Source organism: Pteropus alecto, unplaced genomic scaffold (genome assembly GCF_000325575.1).
Source record: "Pteropus alecto unplaced genomic scaffold, ASM32557v1 scaffold396, whole genome shotgun sequence".
Taxonomy (NCBI): Eukaryota; Metazoa; Chordata; class Mammalia; order Chiroptera; family Pteropodidae; genus Pteropus; species Pteropus alecto.
The window spans coordinates 652882-675103 of record NW_006438082.1 but is presented as its reverse complement, the minus strand read 5'-3'; the positions used below and the strand labels follow the sequence as shown (position 1 = coordinate 675103).

Here is a 22222-nt window from a genome sequence, read left to right as displayed (position 1 = left end):
ATTGTGAGCGCACTTGGGCAGATTTTAAAATTTTCTTTTTAGTCTAGACTTGAATGCAACAGTCTTTATGGCTGACTTACCACTAGTCACCACTAATAAACAGGAAATTCATAAAAGGAGATACAGGTGGCTAATGAAGATAGGAAAAGAGTTCTGCCTCAGTGACAATCAAAGAGACACAAACGAAAACGAGAATGTTTAGAGTATAGAATTTAGTTAATAATAACGTATCAACATCGGTTCATTTGTACTATGTAATGCAAGATAACCCTTAATAAGGATGTGTGGTACATGGGAACTGTCTGTGTTGTCTCTTCAACTTTCCTGTAAATCTGAAATTGTCCTAAAAAATAAAGTTTATTTTTAATTAAAAAAAACAAAACAAAACAAAAAGAAGATATCATTTTCACGTACCAAATCTGTAAAGATTGAAAGGACAGAAACAAAGAAAAGACCTAGCGCCAGCTAATATGGAAGTCCCTTCCTGCTGCACGGCTGGCTCCCACCTCCAGGGCCAGCCTGCACACGCAGCCCAGTGAGGCTTTGTTCGCGGACACATTTGGGTGCACTGTTGAACGGTGTGCCACCCACACGGCTCACGGCTCACGGCTCACGGCTCACGGCTCACGGCTCAGGAAGTGCAAACTCATGCTTGGTCTGTGAGTGTCCCCGCTACCACCCGGGCCCCTCTTTAGGGAACAGCTGCTTCCAGGGTCCTGTGTGTGTTCTTTGAGGCGTGCTGTGCATGTACAAACGCTCAGAAACCTGTATTTATTTTCTCTACACCCGCTCGGGTCAGTGTGACTCGGGTATGTTTTTGTCCATTTATCTTCATTACTAAATTCACTAGTGTATAGTTGTGCGTATCTTTTTATAAGCCTCTGCAACATCTGATTTATGTCTCCTTTATCATTCTAGAATTGTTTACTTGCACCTTCTCCCTTTTTGCCTTGTCTTGGGAAATTTTTTTGGTTTAATAAGTCTTCAAAGAGCGAACTTGTGGGTGTTACTGTCCTGTGTTACTGCATGTCTGCTTTCCAGTTCATTAAGTTCTGCTTTTATCTTCGTTATCTCTTCTACTTTCTGGGGGCACATTCTCTGGTTTCCTTGTTCTCAGTTCTTAAATTGTAAACTTGGCTCATTGATTTCCAACCTTCTTTTCAAAGATAAGCATTTAAAGCTGACCCTCAAACTATTTCAGCTGCTTCCAGCAAGTTTTTGATGTGTATGTAGTATTACCACTTTAAGTCAGCTTAAAGGGTTTTTTCAGTTTCCTTTATGATTCTGTCTTTGAACCACAAATTATTTAGAAATGTATTTTTTAAATTTCTAAGCACATGGATTTTTTTTTTCCCCTCTAGTTACTGTTTTAAAAGATCAAGTTCTAGTTAAAGTGCGCTGTGGTCTGAGAATGTGGTCTGCGTGACACCAGCCCTCGCAGCTTGGTGAGAAGTGCGTGACCGAACAGAGCGTGCAGCCGCCGAGCAGGGACACAGAAGCCTGCATAAGCTCATCACCTCGGTCTTGTCCACTGGGTTATGAAATTGTCTTCTCTTCTTACAGTCGTTTTTATCTACTCGATTTACCCACTGCTCGGGAACATTTGACGCAGTCTCCTGCCATGCCGGTGGACCCGTCAGTTTCTCTGTGGGCTTTGTTAATTCGGGCTTTATTACTTATTTTGAGGCCGGGTTTTCAGTTTTAGAAACAATTTTATCTTCCTGGTAAATTGAACTTTTTGGCAGTATGAAGTGACCCTCGTTTTCATTAACAGTGTTTTCGCCTGGATTTTCACTCTGTCTGGTGGCAGTAGCGCCGCACCACTGCGTTTTTGGCCAGCATCGCCGCTTTCCATTTTCCTCCCTTTGTGTCTTTTGGGGTTAGACGTAGCTCTTGAAAATGGCGAGTTGCTGGATTTTTTTTTAGAAAAAAATCCATTCTGTCTGTTTTGTTCATTAACATCTGTTTAATTACCGATGCCTTTAGATCTGTTTCTACCATTTTATTTTGTGCGTTCCACTTTGTCCACATTTTCCATTTCTTATATTTTCTCCTTTCTTGCCTTCTCTTAGATTGCTTTTTTTTTTTTTTAATTATGGTAAGATACATATAAAATTTACAGGCTTAACCATTTTAATTCTCCAGTTTAGTTGTGCGGTTTAGCGGCAATAAGTAAATTCAAATGGTTGTACTTCCATCTTTTGGATTACATTTTAATTGGTATCAGGCAGTATCTGTAGGGCCGTACCCTGCTTTTTCATTTTCTGTTTAACAGTAGAACATAAACACCCCCGTTGTTATGGACTAAAGTGTTTACGTTCCCTCAAAATTCACATGTTGACGCCGTAGCCTCCAAGATGGTATTCGAAGATGGGGCCTTTGAGAGGCGATCAGGTTTAGATGAAGTCCTGAGGGCGGAGCCCTCATGATGGAATCAGTGTCCTTATGAGAAGAGACACCACAGAGCTCGCTCTCTCCCTGTCTTATGCCACATGAGTACACAGTGAGAAGGTGGCTGTCTGCAAGCCAGGAAGAGGGCCCTCACCAAATACCACATCTGCTGGCACCTTGATCTTGGACTTCCTGCCTCTAGAACTGTGAGAAATAAACTTCTAATGTTTAATCCACCCGATCTGTGGTATTTTGTTATGGCAGCCCAGGCAGACTCAGACATCCAGGTCATGAAAAACAGTAAACATCCTTGTAAAGGTGCCTTATATCTCATTGCGAATGTAGCATACCTTCCGTCAGCTCCCTACCCCTTGCCTCCGGATGCCTCACATCTCTGTGCCAAGCTTTCCAAAAGGGTAGTTTATATTCAGGATCTCCACCTCCCCGTTGGTCAGTCCCTGGGTCGCTTCTCCACTCTCCCTCCACTGGCAGTGGTTCTAGACAAGCTGCTGTCTGCCTGCCTGATCAGGATCCACTCATGGAATCCACACCGGCTCAAGAGGCAGACTCCTCCCCCACACTCTACAGGTGAGAGCTTACCCCACTCAAGCATTTCTCTTAGTGGCCTTTCTGTGGCATGTGAAAATGTTGATTTCCTTCTTGCAGCTCTTCACTGGCAAAAGGGGAGTTAAAGCAGGTCATGCTCTTTGGCCCTCATCTCTTTGTCCCCTCCCCTGCACTGGGCTCTGTGTTCTGCATTGAGGCTCCTGTGGACTTCTCTCCAAGCAGTCCCAGATGGCGGTGAAGTTGCCTATTGCTGCGTGTGCCCCCTGCTCGGCTGAAGCCACTGAGAGCAGTGACTGCCTCTGCTCGCCCACCACAGCCTCCCCTTGTCACCTCTGGTATGGCACTTGTTACACTTCTTGTTCAATGAATGACATTTATAGGCGTGTTGGAACTGTGGGAAGAAGGCAGTTGGCAGCAAGGGGTGTAGCTCCTTGTTTTGCCCGCAGAGATAAGACTTTTCACTAGGAGATTTTTTTTGCATTCCTGAATTTGTAAAATAAGCCCACCTAAACCAAGAGGTGGCACATTACCTACTAGAACCAAACACTGAGCTCAGCCAGGCTCAGGTGTCCCAGAATATTTGTCCCACCAAATAACAGTTTCGTGGATGTCTACACAGTGGTCCCCGAGCGTGACGCAGTTTGAGATTTGGTCCTGGGAGTGAGTACAGAGAAGCGTGTCTACAGAAAACGGCCTTAAGGTGAACAAAGTGTTATTACCGAACTGATGTCTCGGTTAGCTCCAGGAGCCCCTGATCTTCCAGGGAGCGACCTCGTGGGCCCCAGGGCTGCTGTCAGACATCTGAAGTTAACCGGACAGGTCCTTCACCTGGGCACTGTCCCATCTACCCCTGCCTGGATGGCTGCCCGTCAGGAGCCTCCCGTCGCCCACCAGTCAGTCCCCGGTTGAGTTTTTGGGTTGAAGCTGACATCCCATTAGGCGGCGACAGGGAGTACGAGAAAAGTACTAAGGAAATAAAACTTGTTTTGCTTGATGTTAGAAAAAGGCTCATAGGACGTGTGTGCACTTAGATTTTACCATGCAAGGCGTTTGAAGGCTTTCACCCTTTTTTCTCTCTCCCATTCTCGTCAACCCACTGCCTGCCCTGCCACCCTCCCGCCTCCTCCAAATAAGGTGGATAGATCAGAAGACCAAATAGCCAAACCCATGCATGTCCTCTGGTGTGTGTCTGTCACAGTTGATAGCAGCACCGTAATGCAAGCTGGGAACCCGAGAGTCTGCTGCTCTGCCCTTCACTGCCCACGTCCCAAGAGCCAGCCAGCCAGCCCAGTGTTCCTTTATTTCTCCACCCTCTCTTCATCCCTTCTCCACTGACCTGGTTCAAGCCCTCAGCTCTCTCTAGGACTCCTACGGTGAGTCACTAACTCTCCTGTACACTTCTGTCTTCCACACGGTCAGTCCTTGAGTTGAAGCTCACTCCCCTGCTTTAAACCCGACAGTGGCACCCTGTCTTCTGATGCTCTCGACGCCCCTAACGTGACCCTTGTCTTTTTCTGGCCTCTTCTGTTGCCCATTTTCTCATCCTTGTACCCCTCAGCCACACAGGGCTGCTCTCATGCTCCTGGCTTCTGTCTGTGGTTCCCTAGCAGCATCTCCTCCTACCACTTAACTCTCGAAGACTCTGCTCAGGAGTCTCTTCGTGCAGACAGCCCTTCCTAGACCCCCAGGCCCCACCCAGGTTAGATCCCTCCTCTCACTGTTGATCGTCACGATCCGTGTACTCCGTGCAGGAGGAGGAGCCGGGTCTTCCGCGTTCACAGTTCGTGTTCCTCCAAAAAGCACGCTGTGATCCTTGTGCCGCTCAGCTTTGCAAGCCCACACACTCCCTGTCATGGGCTTGCTCACCACCCCGGACAGTCCCCCCTCCAACGAAGGTTCAGTGCCAGGCCCACAGTCTGTCTCTCTCCGACCAAGCCCCTTCCGTCCCACGGGTGACTTAAGTGTGCACATAGATGGCCCTCCTGGCGCCTGGCTTCCCATCTCCTTGACCTCACCACCCACTGCCATGGCCACAGCCTAGACTTTGTCATCACTGGAAACTGCACCACCCCCAGAGCTGTGACATGTCTCCTGGTGACAGAGACTTCCTGTGCTCCTAGCTCGAAGGTTCCAGGTTCCCCAGGACTCTGTCAGTTTTCCCTCCCTCTCATGACTCATGCCTATCGCCCTACAAACAAACGTGCTTTAGAATTTCTCACCTTCACTGAGGGTTCCCTCCTCCGCTCCCGCCCCGCTCTCTGTTCCCCCTTTGGCCAAACTCTTCAAGACTTGGCCGCTCAGCACCCCCTCTCCTCACCTCCCACTCTTCGCTGAGCCCGCTCCACAGAGGCTTTCTCCCCACATTCCGTGGAACAGTCTCGTCAGCTCCCGGTGGATGTCCACATTGCCATGGCCATCGGCAAGTCCTTTTCACGTGGTTGTTCCCTCCTGGAAACCGTGCGTCTCTTCGGGGACCCCACCCTCTCCCTGTGCAGAATCACTGGCTTAGTCGGTTTTATTTTCTTTGGCCACCGCACCTCACATCTGAGCCCCCTTCTGTGTTTGGGGGAACTCTCACCCCACCTTACGAGTTTGATGGGAGGCCAAGTGGCCTGACTGTAGCCACTGAAAACGCCAGATGCTTCTCTTCCTAGGTTCCCTGTCAGCTGGGGCAGCAGTCGGCAGACTACATCCCAAGCCAAGTCTGGCCCACCACCTGTTTTTGTAAATAAAATTTCATTGCAGCCCAGCCTCACTCCTTCCTTTATGCATTGTCCGTGGCTGCTCGCCCACTACCCTGGCAAGTCGAATGGTTGTGACAGAGACCATGTGGCCCGCAAAGTAGAAAATATTTACTGTCTGGTCTTTTACAAAAAAAAAAAAAAAAAGGCCCAAGCCCTGCAAGAGAGTACGGGCGTAAGCCCTGGGCTCCACCGGTGACACCCTCCTTCTGGGGCGGAGATGGACAGCAGGAAGGACAAGTTCCTGGGTGGAAGTGACGAGTGGCCAGTGCTCCCCCCTACATGGTGGCATTGGCAGTGCTGACTGCCACGTGCCAGCCTGGCTGCAGGATTTGGAATATTGTTCCTGGCCAGCTGGACTCAGAACTTGTTCCTCTGACCCTCTGGGGATTCTCTGGCTACCCAATAAGCTCCCCGCCCCCCATTTTTGTTATTGTGGTAAAACACACATAACGTAAAATGTACCCTTTGAAACATTTGCAGTGTATAGTCCCATGGTATTAAGGACCTTCATATCACTCAGGCATCACCGCTTTTCAGTCGAGTCCTCGTCTGTGTAAAACATTCGGTCTGCGCTGCTTGGCGCCAGCACTCTGGACAGATGCACCTGATCGTCCTTCTACCACCTCACCCCTCTTCCTCTGTCCCCTTTGCTGACTCTTTCTCTTTGTCACACTCCAGATAGCTTGTCCACACTCACATCTGAGGTGCCCTTCCGCACTCACCTGGCTATTCAGACCTCTCTGCTGAGCGGTCCCGGCTGTCTGCCTAGTCTTGACCTCTCCCCTGAACTCCAGGCTCGCGTCCAGCTGCCCTTCGGACCTGAACAAGGCAAAAGGCCTCGACATCGAAAACGTAAAATAGGAAATGACAGCCCTCGGTCTGCACTCCTCCTGCCCCAGCACACATGTGCCCTGCACTGACGGCACCTGGACCGGCCACCACATCGCCCACGTAGACTCTGCAGTAGCCCATATGGCACGGAGTTCACCCGCAGATCCCCAGGGGATGCGATCAGCAGGCAGCCTCCAGCTACCTCTTCCTTCGAGTGAGACCCTTCTCACCCAGGTCACACTGTTTCCAGGGTAGCGCCCAGGTGACCGAGTAAGATGGGTACAAAACCCCTGCCCTGCCTTCTCTGTCCAAGGTGGCCTGGAGCTTCGTGAGGCCTAAGTTGCACTTAGACTTCTTACTCCACCCAGGTCCGCTTCCTCCCCCTTCCTTTCACAGGTGTCAATCCCTAGTAAACATTTAACACCCCAAACTGTGGGCTCACCCTGCAGCACCTTGCGTCCCTGCCCCCTCGGCCCCTCTCCACACTCTACATCTTCCACATAGAGCGAGCTTTTTAAAACTGTTCATGATCATGTCACTCCCCTGAGAAAAACCCTCTGGGCAGGAGGTGAGGGCTGGGGGGGTCCCACCCGTCTCAGAATAAAATCCAAAGCCCATTGCCTGGAAGCAGGGCTGGCTTCTTGAGCATGCAGCCTACATTATGCTCAGGGCTTAAAACTCATGGTCGATTTAAGGCTCTAATGTGGCTGTCTCAAAATTCTCCGTTTTTGTGTAAGAGACCCTGCATTTTCATATTGCCCTGGGTCCTACAAATTATGTAGCCGGGCCTGCCTCATTCTGAGCTCATTCTCTCTGCCTTGCTCATGTGGCTCCAGCCCATCGCTCTTGCTTTTCCTGGAACATGCCTGATTGTTCCTGGGGTCAGGGCCTTTGCTCTTGCTGCTCCTTATGCCTGGGCCCCTCACTTCCTCAGATCTGGGTTCAGACTCACCTCAGAGAGTCCTCCCCCGGGCATCGGGCCCCTGCCCATCTCTCCAGTGTCACCCCTGACCTCTGCTCTGCATACATCCAGACCCGGCAACGGCCCTGCCAGGGTTTGAGCTGTTGGCTTGCTGGCTCCGGAGCTTCATAGCTGTTACGTATGCCCGGTCTTCTGATGCTTCCCCCTGGGAAGGTGTCTTTTTTCCCTGGCGGTGCCTGAAGAATTCTTTCTTTGTCCTTGAACTTGAGGAGGTTGACCGGTGTCTGTCTCTGTGTCTCCACTGAGTGTGCTTTACCACATTTTCCTGGGAACATGATGTGTCCTTTCGAGCTGCACATACAGCTCATCTTTGCTTCGGGTCAGTTCTCTTACGATACATCTTCAATGGCATCATTTCCATGTTTGGGGTTCTCTACTACGGCGACACGAATTATCCTTCTGTTGGATTGTCTTTGTCTCTCTTCCAATGCTATTAGCTTTGCTCTAATCGCTTTAGCTTTTGTCTTTTTCATCTGCATTCACTGTTAGTGTAATTCGATTTTCGGCTATGCGGATTCTGTCCGGGGCTCTTTTTAAATGTATTTATGAGTTCTGTAATGATGTGGTTTGGTCTGCAGTTTGTCTCTCTAGGTCGGGAATTTGCTCTCTCACCTTACTGTGTTTTATCATCTCATCTCGGAGCTCATTGAGAACGTGTTCTTCCAAAGTTGTGGGGAATTGCATTCTCTTCCTCGTGGTGTATTCTCTACTTGGTGGGAGACTTTATGCCTTTCCTGAGCCATCTCCTTCCCTGTCTTTTTTTGGTTTTCTTTCGGCCGTAATATACTCGCAGAGTTACCATGTCACTTCCTGTCATCTTGGCTCGGGCTCGGATGGCTCCAGGCAGTCATTCTGTCTGCTTTGGTGGGGAGGGGAATGCTCGACCCTGTCTTCGCAGTCTCTTAGCACGGGCTGTCACTGCTTCGCCCTCTGGGCCGTGGTTACCCTGTGGTCAGAGAGCAGTTGTGCCCAGGTGGGGCTGCGGCGGACCGGGGGTTGCCTCCGGCAGTATCTAGATTCTTCTCTCTGTCTTAAGAATTGTGTGACGTGACTTCCACCAAGGTTCACTCCGGCTGCTTGAGGGACATGAATGCCGTGTCTGTAGAATTCGGGAAGGGAGCCCCTCAGGCTGCAGGCGGTTCCCCGAGTCCATGCGTACCCAAGCACTGTCACCTCCACGGAGCCAGCCTGGCTCGTGGGCACTTTGCCTATTTCTCCTGCACCTCCCAGCAGGAACTTGTGTAGTTCCTGGGCCTAAAAGGACAAAGTTTGGGATTCCCACCAGTCGCTTCTCTCCAGCTCATTGGCTGAGAGGTCTCAGGGTGTCGTTGGCTCCCCGACGACGTGAGGCAGGGGTAGGAGCTAGTCTTGCTGCTGCTTTGTCCTCGGGAACCCTTTTCTAGGTTGCCGGGTTTTGAAACGTACTGCGTTCACTCTTAGGTCCCTTTCCTTTGAGGTAAATTCCTCCCTTCATACTCCTCTTCCTCGCCTTTGTTTTGTTTATTTTATTAGGGATTGGGAGAGAGTAATTCTGTGGGACGTTGTAACGTGCCATTCGAACCTGATTCTCTAATCCACGTAGAATCAAGTCTGTTGTGTGGTGTGTGATGTGGCCACAAGGAGCAGTCATGGCCCAGCACCCCCGCGACGTTCTCTGGCCGTTTGCAGGTGCTTATTGTAGCTGAATGTCACCTTCCGAAGGGAATGGCGCTGGGATCTTGACCGGAAGGAGGGTAGTCAGTCTTCCTATTGTGTTTTCTACCCAGTTCGTGTTTGTATACAGGGAAGTGACCGCTTTGTTGATATTTGTCTTGTCACCGAGGACGTTACTTACTTTTTAGCCAGTCCCCAGAATTGTTTATGGGATAGCGTGTGATCTAGTCTCTGTTGCTTCCTGGTGGCTTTGGACCCCTGTTGTCAGGAGCCGGGGTGGGGCCCAGGGTGTTGCCGGGAGGTTGCTGAGACAAGTGGGATCTCCACGCGTATCCGTGTATCTCTTTCCGTGTGTCCCAGCAGTGCAGGGTCACTGGAGCGCTGCAGCCCCTCCCCGCCCCTCCCCTTGGTCTGAGCAGTGCCCAGGGAAACCCCTCAGCCTGTCACTGTTCTTTCCACGTGTGGCGCTAGTGGGCTTCTAGGCCATCACGTTCGCCACCAGCAAACTGCCTGGCTCGCAGGTCTCGTCGTTGCTAGGCCTCTGCTGGGGAACCCTGTCCCTAGACCTCCTTGGCGGGTCCCTCCGTTGCTCACGTTTGAGTGTGTTGGAACCGTGGGAGCAGAACTGCTCTCGCCTTGACTCCAACCGCGCCACATCCTCTAGCAGTCTCTCAAAGCGCCCCAGCCATTGGGGACACACTTCTTGTTTGCCAACACTGACAGATTTCCCCTTCCTCTTTTGTCGGTCATTTCAGTGGGCTCAGATGCCATCATTGGGCATCAAAGTTTGTCAGGCGTGCAAATGTAGGGCGACCTACACTAGTGAGAGGAACGCTGATGGAAACAAGGCCATTCACTTCTCGTGAGTTATGTGAGGTGACCCTTACACAGAGTTCTCTCCCATGTTACTGGGGATCTCCTTCCTGCCCCCTTCCCCTCCAAATATGTTGCCTCTGTTGGAATTTCATTTTGGTAAATATTCTGTTCTTCATTAAAAGCAGCCGTCACTCGATAAAAGTCTGTAAAACTTATTTACATGAAGTATACAAAGGTAAGAAGGAAACAGTATCAACAGAAAATGGAGAAGAAACAGCTATGGGAATGTATTGCTGGAGACCAGAAAGGCAGACACAACGTAAGCGCCTGTGGAGACCAGCCGTTGGGACCTCGAAGACTGGATATTTGTCATTGGGGGCACTAGAGCCCAAATCCGCCCTGACACGTGTCCAGCCACTGGCGCAGAGGACCACGGGGGGCGCCCCGCGGGATATAGGAGCACAGGCGCTGGGAACATGATGGAAGGGAAGTTGCTAGGTGAGGAGGGGCCAGACTGGAGAGCGAACCTAACAATACAGGCTTTCCAGGGCACGAAGGCGAAATAACAAAGACATCAGCAACAAGGATCGCCTTGGTGGCCCCCCATCCTTGCCTCTGCAGCCGCCTTCATGGGAACAGTTGGTGGCGAAGGCACCTTTCTTGGGTTCCAGTCGTGGTCCACAGCTTTACCAGCTTTACCACCTCGGGCCTGATCCTTCCCACCCCCAGAGGGCCCCCATCCTCGAGCTCTTCCCCAGCTCCTTGACAGGTCTCTCCTGGTCCCCAATATCTACCCTTTCACAGCAGTCATCGAAATTGCTACAGTTTCATTATTGACTGTCTGCCTTAGAAGACCGACCACGCCAGGAGGAAGAGAGGAAACGGCTGCAGGTAGAAAGCGTGTCTCGCTGCTGTAGCGCAGCGGCCCTAGCGCAGCGCGTGCATAGTGCCTGGAGGTGCTCAAGCAACGTTACCGCCGAGCGAGACAAACGAAACACCCCACGCTGTTCCCAGCATCCTCGCTGTGATGACTTCCGTTTCAAGCTTGCCCCTGTCCACGAAGCATCCCATAGTGGGAGCAGTTTGTGCCTCCCTACTTTACTCCTATCTGTCTAGTTCCCGAACATTTTCATCACCCCCAAAGGAAGCCCTATGAAAAACAGTCTGGCATTTCCTCCAAAGGTTACACATGGAGTTCCCGTGTGACCCAGCGAGTCCACTGCAGGTATAGACCCAAGAGAAGTGAAAACACGTCTGTGCAAAAGCTTGTACACACGTGTTCATAGGAGCTAAAAGGTAGAAGCAGCCCAGCCGCCCAGCCACAGGTGACTGGATAAACAGTGTGGCGTTCAGCCGTGGACAGGCATGACGTTCTGATACATCCTGCGACGTGGATGAACCTTGGAAACATGCTGTGTGAAAGGAGCCAGTCACAGAAGGCCGCATAGTGTAGCATTCCATTTCTGTGAAATGTCCAGAAGAGGCAAATCCACAGAGATAGCAGATTGGTGGTCGCCAGTGGCTGGGAGTCAGGGAACTGGGGGGAGCGACTGCTTCGTGGCCATGGGGTGTCCTCCGTGAGTGAAGAAATGTTCTGGAAAGAGGGAGTGGGGATGGTTGCCCAACATTGCGAATGCATTAAGTGCTGCTAATGATAACTCTTATGTTGTGTGCGTTTTCCCACAAAAAAAAATTAGATGCCCTCACAATATTTAGCCAACCACCTTCATTTTGGCTAAATGTCTAGTCATTAAACCTCTTGAACTAAATTCCTTTCTGGCTGTCATTGTTACCATGTCCTGGCCTTCAGAAGTGACATTCAGGTCAGCTTGATCTGGTCTAGCATGTGTCACTCTAGGTCCCCATGCTGGCCTCTTTCTCGTGGATGGATGGCAATGCTGCTTACCTGGGCTCTGTGCCTGCGACCAGACAGGCTTGCTTGGAGACAGCTGTGGGTTCTGAGCGCTGCATGGGCATCGTAAAACCTACCTTTATGATTTAGGGTAATTGGTGAAGTCAGCTGTCATTTTAGTGAGGTGTTATAAAAATTGAGATATAATTCACATACTGTGAAATTCACTCGTTTCAGTTCGGTGTACAGTTCAGTGGCATTTAGTGCCTTCACGGTGCTGTGCAACTGTCACCTCTATCTAGTTCAGAACTAGATTTTCATCACCCCTAAAAAAAAAAAAAAAAAAGGCCCTCTGCCCACCAGCAGTCACTCCCTGCTATCCACCACCCCCAGCCCCTGGCAGTGACTAATATGCTTTCTGTCTCTCTGGATTTGCCTCTTCTGGACATTTCGTATAAATGGAATCCTACAGGATTTGTCTTCTTGTGAGTGGCTTATTTCACTGAGCATAATGTCTCCAGGATCCTTCCATGTCGTAGCGTGTGTCGGAATTTCCTTTTTATGGCTGAATTACATTCCATGGCCCGGTTAGATCACACTCATCTCTCCATTCATCCATCCGCAGCCACTCGGGTGGTTTCCACGTTTTGGCTGCTGTGAACATTGGCGTGCAAATATCTGTTCGAGTCCCTGTTTTCAAGTCTCTCGGTCTGTACGTAGGAGCGGAATTGTTTGGTCACGTGGGAACTTTTGAGGAACTGCCTGACTGTTCTCCACGTGGGCAATGTTCGTTTAAACTGGCTTTCCTTTCCCCGGTGGACTCGTGCCCTAAAGATGAATGAGACTTACTGTGTGGCACCGGTTAACTTCATTTGGAGAGGGATCTGGCTTCGGGTGGCAAAAACTTTTATTTAGCATTTGAAGACACAGGCGGTTTCTTGCATCTTCTAAAAACTGGAATATTAAAAAACACACTGAATTCCGAGCAGGGCCGCTGAAGTTGAGGTTCCACCACTGCAGCCTTCGCACCGAACCGCATCCCCTCTCGGCTTCCTGGGGACCACCAAGACTCTTCCGGTGCCAGTTCGATTCTCCTCACATCTTTAAAGGGGCCGAAGCCGCTGTCTCAAAGTGCCGCTGCCTTTATTGATTCGTGCAGAGAAGCTTCCTTGACTGTGAGATTCTGCAGCACACGCTGGAGGCAGAAAGAATTGGAAGCACGCAGTGAATGGCACTCCAGGATGGAAGCAGCCACTACGAGGAGGCCATTTCCCTCCTCTGGTCCCTGACCCTTCCCCTAGGGAAACGGCCACCACCCTGCCCTTACAGTTTATTGCCTCGTCGTGGTACCTGGGCTCCTTGTGCAGCCCCACGGCGGGGAAGACTGGAAATGAAAGGTGTCAAGAAATGCCTTCTCCTGAAATCGGTCTGCTGCAGATATGACTGAAATTGGGAAAGGTCAGGATGTCGCTGGGGCTCTGGGGCTCTGGAACGTTCCCCGGAGCTCACTCTAGAGGGGGCTAGATTCCAATTCAAGTGAAAAACTTCAGCTGCTGCTTTTGGCTGGCTTTGTAGCCTTTTTACTTTTTAATCCAAAGGCCTTGGGGATCAAGTAGTCTCTCCTGAGCCACAGTTGTCCGGCCAGCTGCACCTGCCAGCTGTTGGTCACTCGCGCTCCTGTAATGTACAGCAGCCTTGGGTCAAACGTACGGCCTCCCAGGGCCTCCTGCTGCAGGGTTACTGTAGGTTACTTACTGTCATTATGAAAATACAGGCAGTTCTCATTGTCAGACCCCTGAAGATAAAACGATTTGGCCCGAAAACAAGATTCCTGCAACTAATTTTCCTCTGCTAGATCAGAGGAAGAATTTGGTCTAATGTTTGCGTTCAAGCAGCAAAATCACTGGACGATGTTTTATTACGCAAGAGCCTTCCGTCATGCTTCATAGAGATTTAAGATTCGTGAAGGCCTTTCTGCTTGAATGTGACATGTGCATTCCTGAGAGGAGAATCACACAATAAAAAATAGGAGTTGTTAAGGACGCCGCTGCAGTGGGGTAGACCGTGCCAAACCTATGCGATCGGGTAACCGGAGCTCACTAACAAAACCAGAGACGATTCTGGTTAAAAAACAACATCAGGACACACGAAGTCTCCTTCGGCATTGCACTTAGCATCGCCATCAGCCGACCATTTTTCGCCATAACCCCCAGATTTGTGCTTCCTCTCACGATGCACAGGTGAGTTGTTCCGTCGACATTCAAAATCGGGTCCCAGACAAGGCTGCCTTCAGCACTGATTTTATTTTAAACGCAGGGAAATATCTTGACACCTTCATTCACACTCACAGCTTCACCATGTAGAAAAGCATAACACTGGAAAACATTGTGGTTCTTTGAGCCACCGAAAGAAGGCATTTCTGCAAGGTTTCCAGCTTTTTCTCTTAATGTATTTGCGTAACGTGAAGACGTTCTCTTTAATTGTTAGAAAGCTTGCCCGAAACTGCTTCAAGATATTACTGTTAACCAGCACAGCTTCCAGTTATAGTGATGTCATCTCCCCCCTTTGAAGCGCATTTTTCCTGAACCCCTCACCGTCGGAGGGGTTAGCCGCGTCACCGTGACATTGCACTCCTGGATACCGAAGCATGGCTTTCCTTGGAGCGCTGGCTGCAGTTATAACCCTCAGGGAGTTTAGCGTCGTGCTAACACGGGACCCTGTTCACATCCTCCCGACGCCCCATTACTGACTCTGAGCGCCTTCAGACCGGGAGCCAGTCCAGGATTGCATGTTGCTTTCGGTCGTTCCATCTCTTCGGTCTCCTTTAACCAGGAGCAGTCACCAGCCCTTCTTTTTCCCATGCCGCAGACCATTTTGGAGTCCAGGCCCACTGTCGTGTGGACTGGCCCCCCTTTGGACTCTTCTGGTTGTTTCCTCGTGGCCTCAGCTATCCCTTCCTGCAGGATGGGGCGGAGCTGATGGCAGGCCGGCCAGTCAGTGGTGCCCAATTTGATCGCTTGTTAAGGGGGCGCCTGCCGGTTTCTTCACAGAGCAGGACTCTCTCCCTTACTTCTCTTACTCTTTGGCCTGTCTATGCCTTGATTTCTTACCAGCTTGTGAGTACAGCTAACACTTTTTAAACATTGTCTTCTATAGTATCTTCTAGAAGAGGTTCAGTCCAGCGTTTTGAGCAGTTTCAGCTTCTGTGGACCTGACCGCCTCATTGCTGGAAGCCAGTCCGGATGTTCCCAGTGTAAACATCCCCCATACTGCTGCCCTTGGGACCCTTCCCACCCCATCGCTGTAGATGTCACTGTGCTCCAGGGCGAGTGATACACCAAGGCCCTCAGTGACCGCCCCAGCCTTGCCTCCTGCCAGCCCCAACCCACCAGTGCCCAGCAGGCTACTAATAGTGCCCAAACTCTTCATTTAGGCACTCCGAGCCTGCTTGCTTTTGGGCTGAGCTAGCCCCTGCTCCTCAAAGTTAATGGCCATGGGGATTCTGCCATCAGAAGCAGCAAAGGTAGCACAGCATCTGGTTTGTGACCGTCACTTGGCACGCAATTATTAAGCACTGTTTTGGTGTCTGGCACTGTATGTTGAGCAGGGAGATAACAATAAAGAAGACACTGTCGTGGCAGTATATTTGAAACACTGAGGAATGTAGGGTGCTCCTGCTCGTGGGGTGGAGCAGGAGCAGGCAAGGGGTCTCAGAAGGGCCATCTTAACCCAAATGAAGATGGGAGAGAGGGCTGGCCCACAGCCTCTGTTCTCTCTCCAGGAGGGGCATCACAGTGGGGACAGGATGGTGCTGTTGGCATTGCTGCCTCTGCCCGTCTGGTCTGGCCCGCCTCGAGCCCTCCTGGGCAGCCTGTGAAACTCCTCATCAGCCCTAAAATCCTAGCTCAGGCCTTCCTCCTCTGGGGAACTCCCGTCTCTGGGCTCCTCGCCTTCCTGGAACAGAGGAGGGTGTCAATATTTCTTTGTTACCTCTTTGTCCGTCTTCCCCCTACACGCACGTGTGCACGCATGTGCGTGCGCGCACACACACACACACAACTGGGAGCTCTAGAAGACCGGAGACTGACTGATGCTAATTCTGCCCTGGCATCCCAGCCTTCAGCAGAGTCTGGCTCAGGGCAAGGGCATCAGTGAGCACACAATGACTCAGCCGTGACCTCAAACAAGTTCCTCTGTCTGGTTGTGCTTCCTTTTCTTTTCATCTCTGACACCGAACAGTTGAATAGGTGGTTTTACTGAGGGTGCTCCCAACTCTAAAAGGTACACGCTTGTGAGCTAGGCGCTCAGTTCTCATACTCAAGGTTGTGTGTGTGCGCGCATGTGCGCGTGCGCGCTGTGTGCTTTGATTAGACGGAAGATGAAGAGGGCTATTTGGTTTCTTTGAAAAAGTGTGTCCTTCAGCAAACCCCATAACCTCCTGGGGTGGCTTAGGGAGTCGCTTGACACCCTAACCTGGCCTCCCTCCTTTGGGACACCCTGGGACTGGGCAGGCACCAGGGCCAGGGGTAAACGTATTGGGACTACCTGTTTTGCAACATTTTCCTCCGTGCCCAGCAAAATGGCTTCCAGGCTTTGTGGACTTTTGTTACCTTTTTTGAGGTAACAAACACCTGTGTATCCCTCAATGCACAGAATTGAAAATCACCATATTATCCTAGTTGTTTCAAATAATTTCAATTTCAGAGAACTAGACTATGACAGATAAAGGACCTTTTTATTCCCCATCTTTAGTGCTATTAAAAGTTCATTTATCATACACTTAGAAATGGTTAAAAAGGTAAATTTATGTTGTATATATTTTATCACAATAAAAAATACTTTAAAAAAACGTTTGCTTAGGCCCGAATCAGAGTTTGGGCACAGCTAGGTCTCCCACCTTTGTAGCTTAGTAGCGAATGAAGCGTATCCTCTCCTTGAACTCCTCGTGGATGCGGCTATAGCCCCACCTGCTCCTGGCCCAGGCTTCCCCATCCTCAGTCAGTGGCGCCACCATCTGGCTGCCCCTGCTTTGGCCAAGGTTTTTAACTCGTCCCTGCCCCTCACTCCCACACCAGTCCATCAGCCAGCTGTCACCCCACCTCCTGGTCATGTCCCCAGTCCTCTGCTTTCTTCTTAGGTCTCAGAGTGATCCACCGAAGATAAGAGCTCTCGTCCACGTCCCCTGCTCAGAGCTCCCCAGTAGCTTCCCATCACACTTGGGATAAAACCCGACAAAGCCTTCCACGTGCCCCCTTGAGGCCTCTACTGCGCAGAACCTCCTTCCCCCACATGGCCTCGTGGCTTGCCCCCTCACTTCCTTGAGGCCTTTCTCTCTCTTCTCCCCCAGTAGCACCATGTGGGTTTTTTTCTTCATTGCTTTCTAATTAGTTCATTCTTTTGGACATTCACCTTGTCACAGCATTGTCCAACGTGAGGAGCCCCTTCAGCTGGCACCTGTGTCCTTTTTTATTTTTATTTTTTGACTCTCCCCGTTACTCTCTCCGCGCCCCCCTGCCTTTTCGCCCCCACACCAGACCACCCACTTCTCCCAGGGTCCAGCCTGGTTCCCTTCCATGGACACTAGGCACAGTCTCTGCCCCTGGGATGCCATCATTGGGCTTAGAATATGTCCCAGCAAGGGTGCACTGTGGTCAAGTATTTGAAATGAATCTTTTCTCTGGTATGTTGTCAGTTTGATATAGTTGAATTCGTTTCTGGTTGCATTCAGTGTAATGAGGTTTTGTTGCCTGTTTGCATTTTATTTTTGGTTACATAAACTTCTACCTGATTCATGAATTGAAATTATGCTCTGGCATAGCCAGAGAGGCCTCCCCAGTTCCTAGTTTCTGCTGCGTGCTTCCTAAAGGCCCCTTCTTGCTCACACAAAAGGCAGCCTATGGTACACATTGTTCACCTCACAGTAGACCCTGGGGATCGTGCCCCAGTGGGCCGGGGCACTCTCCATGGTGCGGACGTGCTGTCCCATAGCAGGTCCCTGGAGGCAGCTGTCTGAGTTGTCCGCAGTCCGGGGCTGGTAAAAACAGTGCCATCGCAAATAACGTCACCCTCTGTTGCTTTGCGTTTCTGGAGGCGTCTCTTCAGGGTAGATTTCTAGAAGTGATTGTCCTACATTGCATGGACACCCTCGATTGTATCTAAGAGGTAGTCCTGGGGTATGTGGCTTATACTCGCCCTCATGGTAGTGATCTTTGGGGAATTCAAATGAGACTTCTGAAGAAGCCAGAGTTCCTTCTATTGGTACAGTGTGTTTCTCGGACTCTGGGACTGCCCGGGGCCCAGGGCGCAGCCCTGGCCTTCAGCAGTGCCCATCGACTGTGTGGAAGCGGTGGTTCCAGTCTGTCCACTCTCTGTGGCCACAGGCCATGCCCAGCTTCTCAGAGTTTTTCCTCATTTCCTGTCGAGAAGCTAAGATTGGGAGAATTGAAAACTATGCTCTGGGCTGGAAGAGGTTAGGGACCCCTACTTTACAGCCAGAAAATTTCTCGTGTGGGCCAACGGCTGAGTTGGGGTGACCCTGGCAGGCATGCTCAGGGCCCTAAACTGCCAGATGAAGATCCAGAAAAGAGAAGAACTCAGGGTAGAGCCCAAGCCAGGCCGGGACACACCCTTACCACGACCTGTTCCCCCACGCCTGACCCGAGCTGCTCAGGAAAGCCGTGTGTCCTTGTGGCGCCAAGTGATCCCTGGTGCTAACCTGCCTCGGGTGACTTAACTAGGTCATTCGACTGTGGTTTCAAGTGCACACCACAGTGCCTTCGTTTGGGTCTCCACAGTGTGGACAGGAAGGGGAGTCGCTCGGGGCAGATCAGCCACGGCGCCGAGGTACAGAGGACAGGAATAGCCCTTTGCCCTTTTCCATGACGAACTGCCAGCCGAGGGACTAGCAGACGGCTGCTTCTGAGCCCACAGGTCTTTCCAGCCTCCCCTGGTCCCAGTTGTGTGCGTGCCGTCTGTCTGTCTTAGCCCGGTCGCGAGGGCGTCGTGGCCAGAATCCGATCCCGAGGTCCAGGGCCTCACGGCGAGCGTGTCTGAAGTGCACAGGGAAGGAGCCGCTCTGTTAGCATGAAAGAGTGGGGGGGCGCCCGCCCTCAGACGGCTCGGCGCCCCTCTGCGCCTTTCTCCTTGCCCTTCCCTGCCACTGGCGAGGCCGTGTCGTAAGGGGGCGTCCGGTGGTAAAGGCTCACCTGACCTGGGGTCACTCCTTTTCTCATGCCAGAACCCTGGGCCGTGGTTTCTAGGTGCTCGTTAGCCAGTATTTACATAGCGCCTTTGTGACTTTCCTTCCTCTGGGGTGTTGGTACCCATTGTCGAGATGAGGAAACTGAGGTATGGGATACTGAGGTCACTGGCTCAGGTTCGTGTTCGGAAACGTCGGAGTCAGAATTCGCGCTCAGGTTGGCTGGCTCCAAACCCGTGTGCTCCTTCTGCAGCGCTGCGCTGCGCGCCGCCTCCCGAGGGGGTAGGGCAGGGCTGTGATCCCTGTCAGGAAGTCGTGCTGTGCCCCATGGCAGTTCTTTGTCGAGCACACATTTGAGAAAAGCCGAAATACAGAAGCTGCAGTGACACCCAAGCCAGCTCTTCGCGCCCCAGCCCGGGTTTGGGTGGGCAGCTTCCTCTCCGGCAGCGGAGGGCCTCCTGTCAGCCGTCAAGCCCAGAGGCCCTCGGGTGCAGCCCGTAAAGTGGCCTTGGCCAAGGTGGCCTGCTGAGAAGCTGCACAGTGTTTCTACTCCGAAAAAAACGCCACCCGTGCAGGCCACTTACCCTCCTGAGCACTAGGAGTGGGACTCAGGGCGGCCACAGTGCGGCAGCGTGTGGTCGGCCGCCACTGTCAGCAGCCCAAAGCCCCTGAAGGAGTGCGTGAAGGGAAGAGCTTCAAGGCCCGGGCAAGCCCTGCCAGGGCCACTCTGAGCCTGCCGATGCTCACTTTTTCTACGAGCCGGTGTGTCCTCTGTGGTACTTACATACTTGTTTAACACTTCAGGGAAGAAAAGTCAGAAGACCAGGATCTCCAGGGCCTCAAAGACAAACCCCTGAAGTTTAAAAAAGTGAAGAAGGATAAGAAGGAAGACAAGGAGGGCAAGCATGAGCCCCTACAGCCGCCAGCCCACCACTCTGCTGAGCCAGCGGAGGCAGGCAAAGCGGAGACCTCGGAGGGGTCAGGCTCAGCCCCAGCCGTCCCAGAAGCTTCTGCCTCCCCCAAACAGCGGCGCTCCATCATTCGCGACCGGGGCCCCATGTATGATGACCCCACTCTGCCTGAAGGTTGGACCCGAAAGCTTAAGCAAAGGAAATCAGGCCGCTCGGCTGGGAAGTATGATGTGTATTTGATCAAGTAAGTAAGGGCACCTCCTGTCTCTGCAGAGCGGGGGGCTGGCGGGCGGGAGGTCGGGTGGGTGCTGAAAAATGATGGGGACCCCTTGGAGTAGCAGTTCTTCGCTGCTAGTTGCTCGGGAAAATGCGTGTGCGTGACCCCACCTGGAGTGGGGGGCTTCGATCATGAACACGGCTTGCAGGTGTGCCCAGGTATGCTTGGGTCGACTGTGCAGAGGTCTGTGCCCTGCGTGAGACGCGCTCAGGATCGCAGGGTGTGACTTCATCCTGCCGGCCCTCGAGGCCCTGCCTGCAATGGAACAGTAGTAGGGCCTCCGCAGGGTCACAGTGAGAATGTCAGGAGAGGTCACGGGGCCTGCCACGTGCAGGGGCCCAGACTCTGGAGGCAGGCGACCCTCCCTGGGCTTCCTGCCGTTGCCCAACTGGAGAACGTCCAGCTGAGGGACGCTTCTCAGAACCTGTTAGCCTGGTCTTCCTGGGAGAGTTTTTCGGTGGCATTGCTTCATGAACCCGCAGGAATAGGAGTTCATAGGGCTCAGCCCGCTCTGCCAGTTGTGTTGGGAAAGGTGGGCTTTGGACAAGGCCTCTGGGGAGGAACACCAGCGGGCTCCAACTGCGGCATTCCAACTGTCTTCTTTGCTGTTTGTCCAGCTTTGGGGGGGTCACCGGCTACTTTCTGTTGAAACAGACTAACTTCCAAGCCAGAGCAAGCTTCAGAGGAGGAGTGAATAAGTACATTTCAGTTCTGCCCCTTAGACAATCCCCGAAAAGGTTAGCAGTTTTCAGAGGACGTTTGCAGCCTCGTTTGGTTCCAACAGGCCTAAGGGTGAGCAAAGCATTATCCTCCTGACAGACGAGAAAACCGCCCTCCAGAGATGGTAAATGGCATGTCCAGGCTCAGAGAGGCCGCTCTGCTGGCGGATCGGGCCCAGGCACCGGCCTCAGCAGGGGCCCCAGCCTGACACTGAGACAGGCTCCCCAGGCCAGACCCTTCTGGAGGCCAGAGGCGGGGCCCCAGTGGCAGGCCATTTTGGCATTGGAGCAGGCCATGCCGGCGCCTGCCACTGCCTGGCAACCCAAGTATTTCGTGTATGACCGTGGCCGTGCTCCTCGAGTTTTAGCTCACCTTGGCTTTTCCTGAATGTGACTCTCGTTCAATAGTATCACCAGGCAAGTCAGCTGTGGAAGGTCTCCTAGCAGAGTTCATTGCTACCTTCTGCTCTACCCCGTCTCTGATACTGCTGCGGAAGCTTCTAATCACTTTTTGTGTCTCTCCATTTGTTCCCACAGTCCCCAGGGAAAAGCCTTTCGCTCTAAAGTGGAGTTGATTGCGTACTTCGAAAAGGTAGGCGACACCTCCCTGGACCCTAATGATTTTGACTTCACGGTAACTGGGAGAGGGAGCCCCTCCCGGCGAGAGCAGAAACCACCTAAGAAGCCCAAATCTCCCAAAGCTCCAGGGACTGGCAGAGGTCGGGGACGCCCCAAAGGGAGTGGCACCGCGAGACCCAAGGCAGCAGCATCCGAGGGCGTGCAGGTGAAAAGGGTCCTGGAGAAAAGTCCCGGGAAGCTGCTCGTCAAGATGCCTTTCCAAGCTTCGCCAGGGAGCAAGGCCGAAGGGGCCGGGGCCACCACATCGGCCCAGGTCATGGTTATCAAACGCCCTGGCAGGAAGCGAAAAGCCGAAGCCGATCCCCAGGCCATTCCCAAGAAACGGGGCCGAAAGCCAGGCAGCGTCGTGGCGGCCGCCGCTGCTGAGGCCAAGAAGAAGGCCGTGAAGGAGTCGTCCATCCGGTCCGTGCAGGAGACCGTGCTCCCCATCAAGAAGCGTAAGACCCGGGAGACAGTCAGCATCGAGGTGAAGGAGGTGGTGAAGCCCCTGTTGGTGTCCACCCTTGGCGAGAAGAGTGGGAAGGGACTGAAGACCTGCAAGAGCCCTGGGCGGAAAAGCAAGGAGAGCAGCCCGAAGGGGCGCAGCAGCAGTGCCTCCTCGCCCCCCAAGAAGGAGCACCACCACCACCACCACCACTCAGA

The 22222-nt window shown here is 52.1% G+C and overlaps 1 protein-coding gene across 1 annotated transcript in view; it reads left to right on the top strand.

Annotated features, from left to right (window-relative positions):
- The window catches only part of MECP2 (methyl-CpG binding protein 2), a 49683-nt gene that overhangs the window by 26671 nt on the left and 790 nt on the right, over positions 1–22222 (top strand). Inside the window, exons 2-3 of the mRNA XM_006915319.3 lie at positions 19839–20189; positions 21479–22220. Of these exons, the coding sequence (XP_006915381.1) occupies positions 19839–20189; positions 21479–22220 (1093 nt within the window). The remainder of the gene's footprint in view (positions 1–19838; positions 20190–21478; positions 22221–22222) is intronic.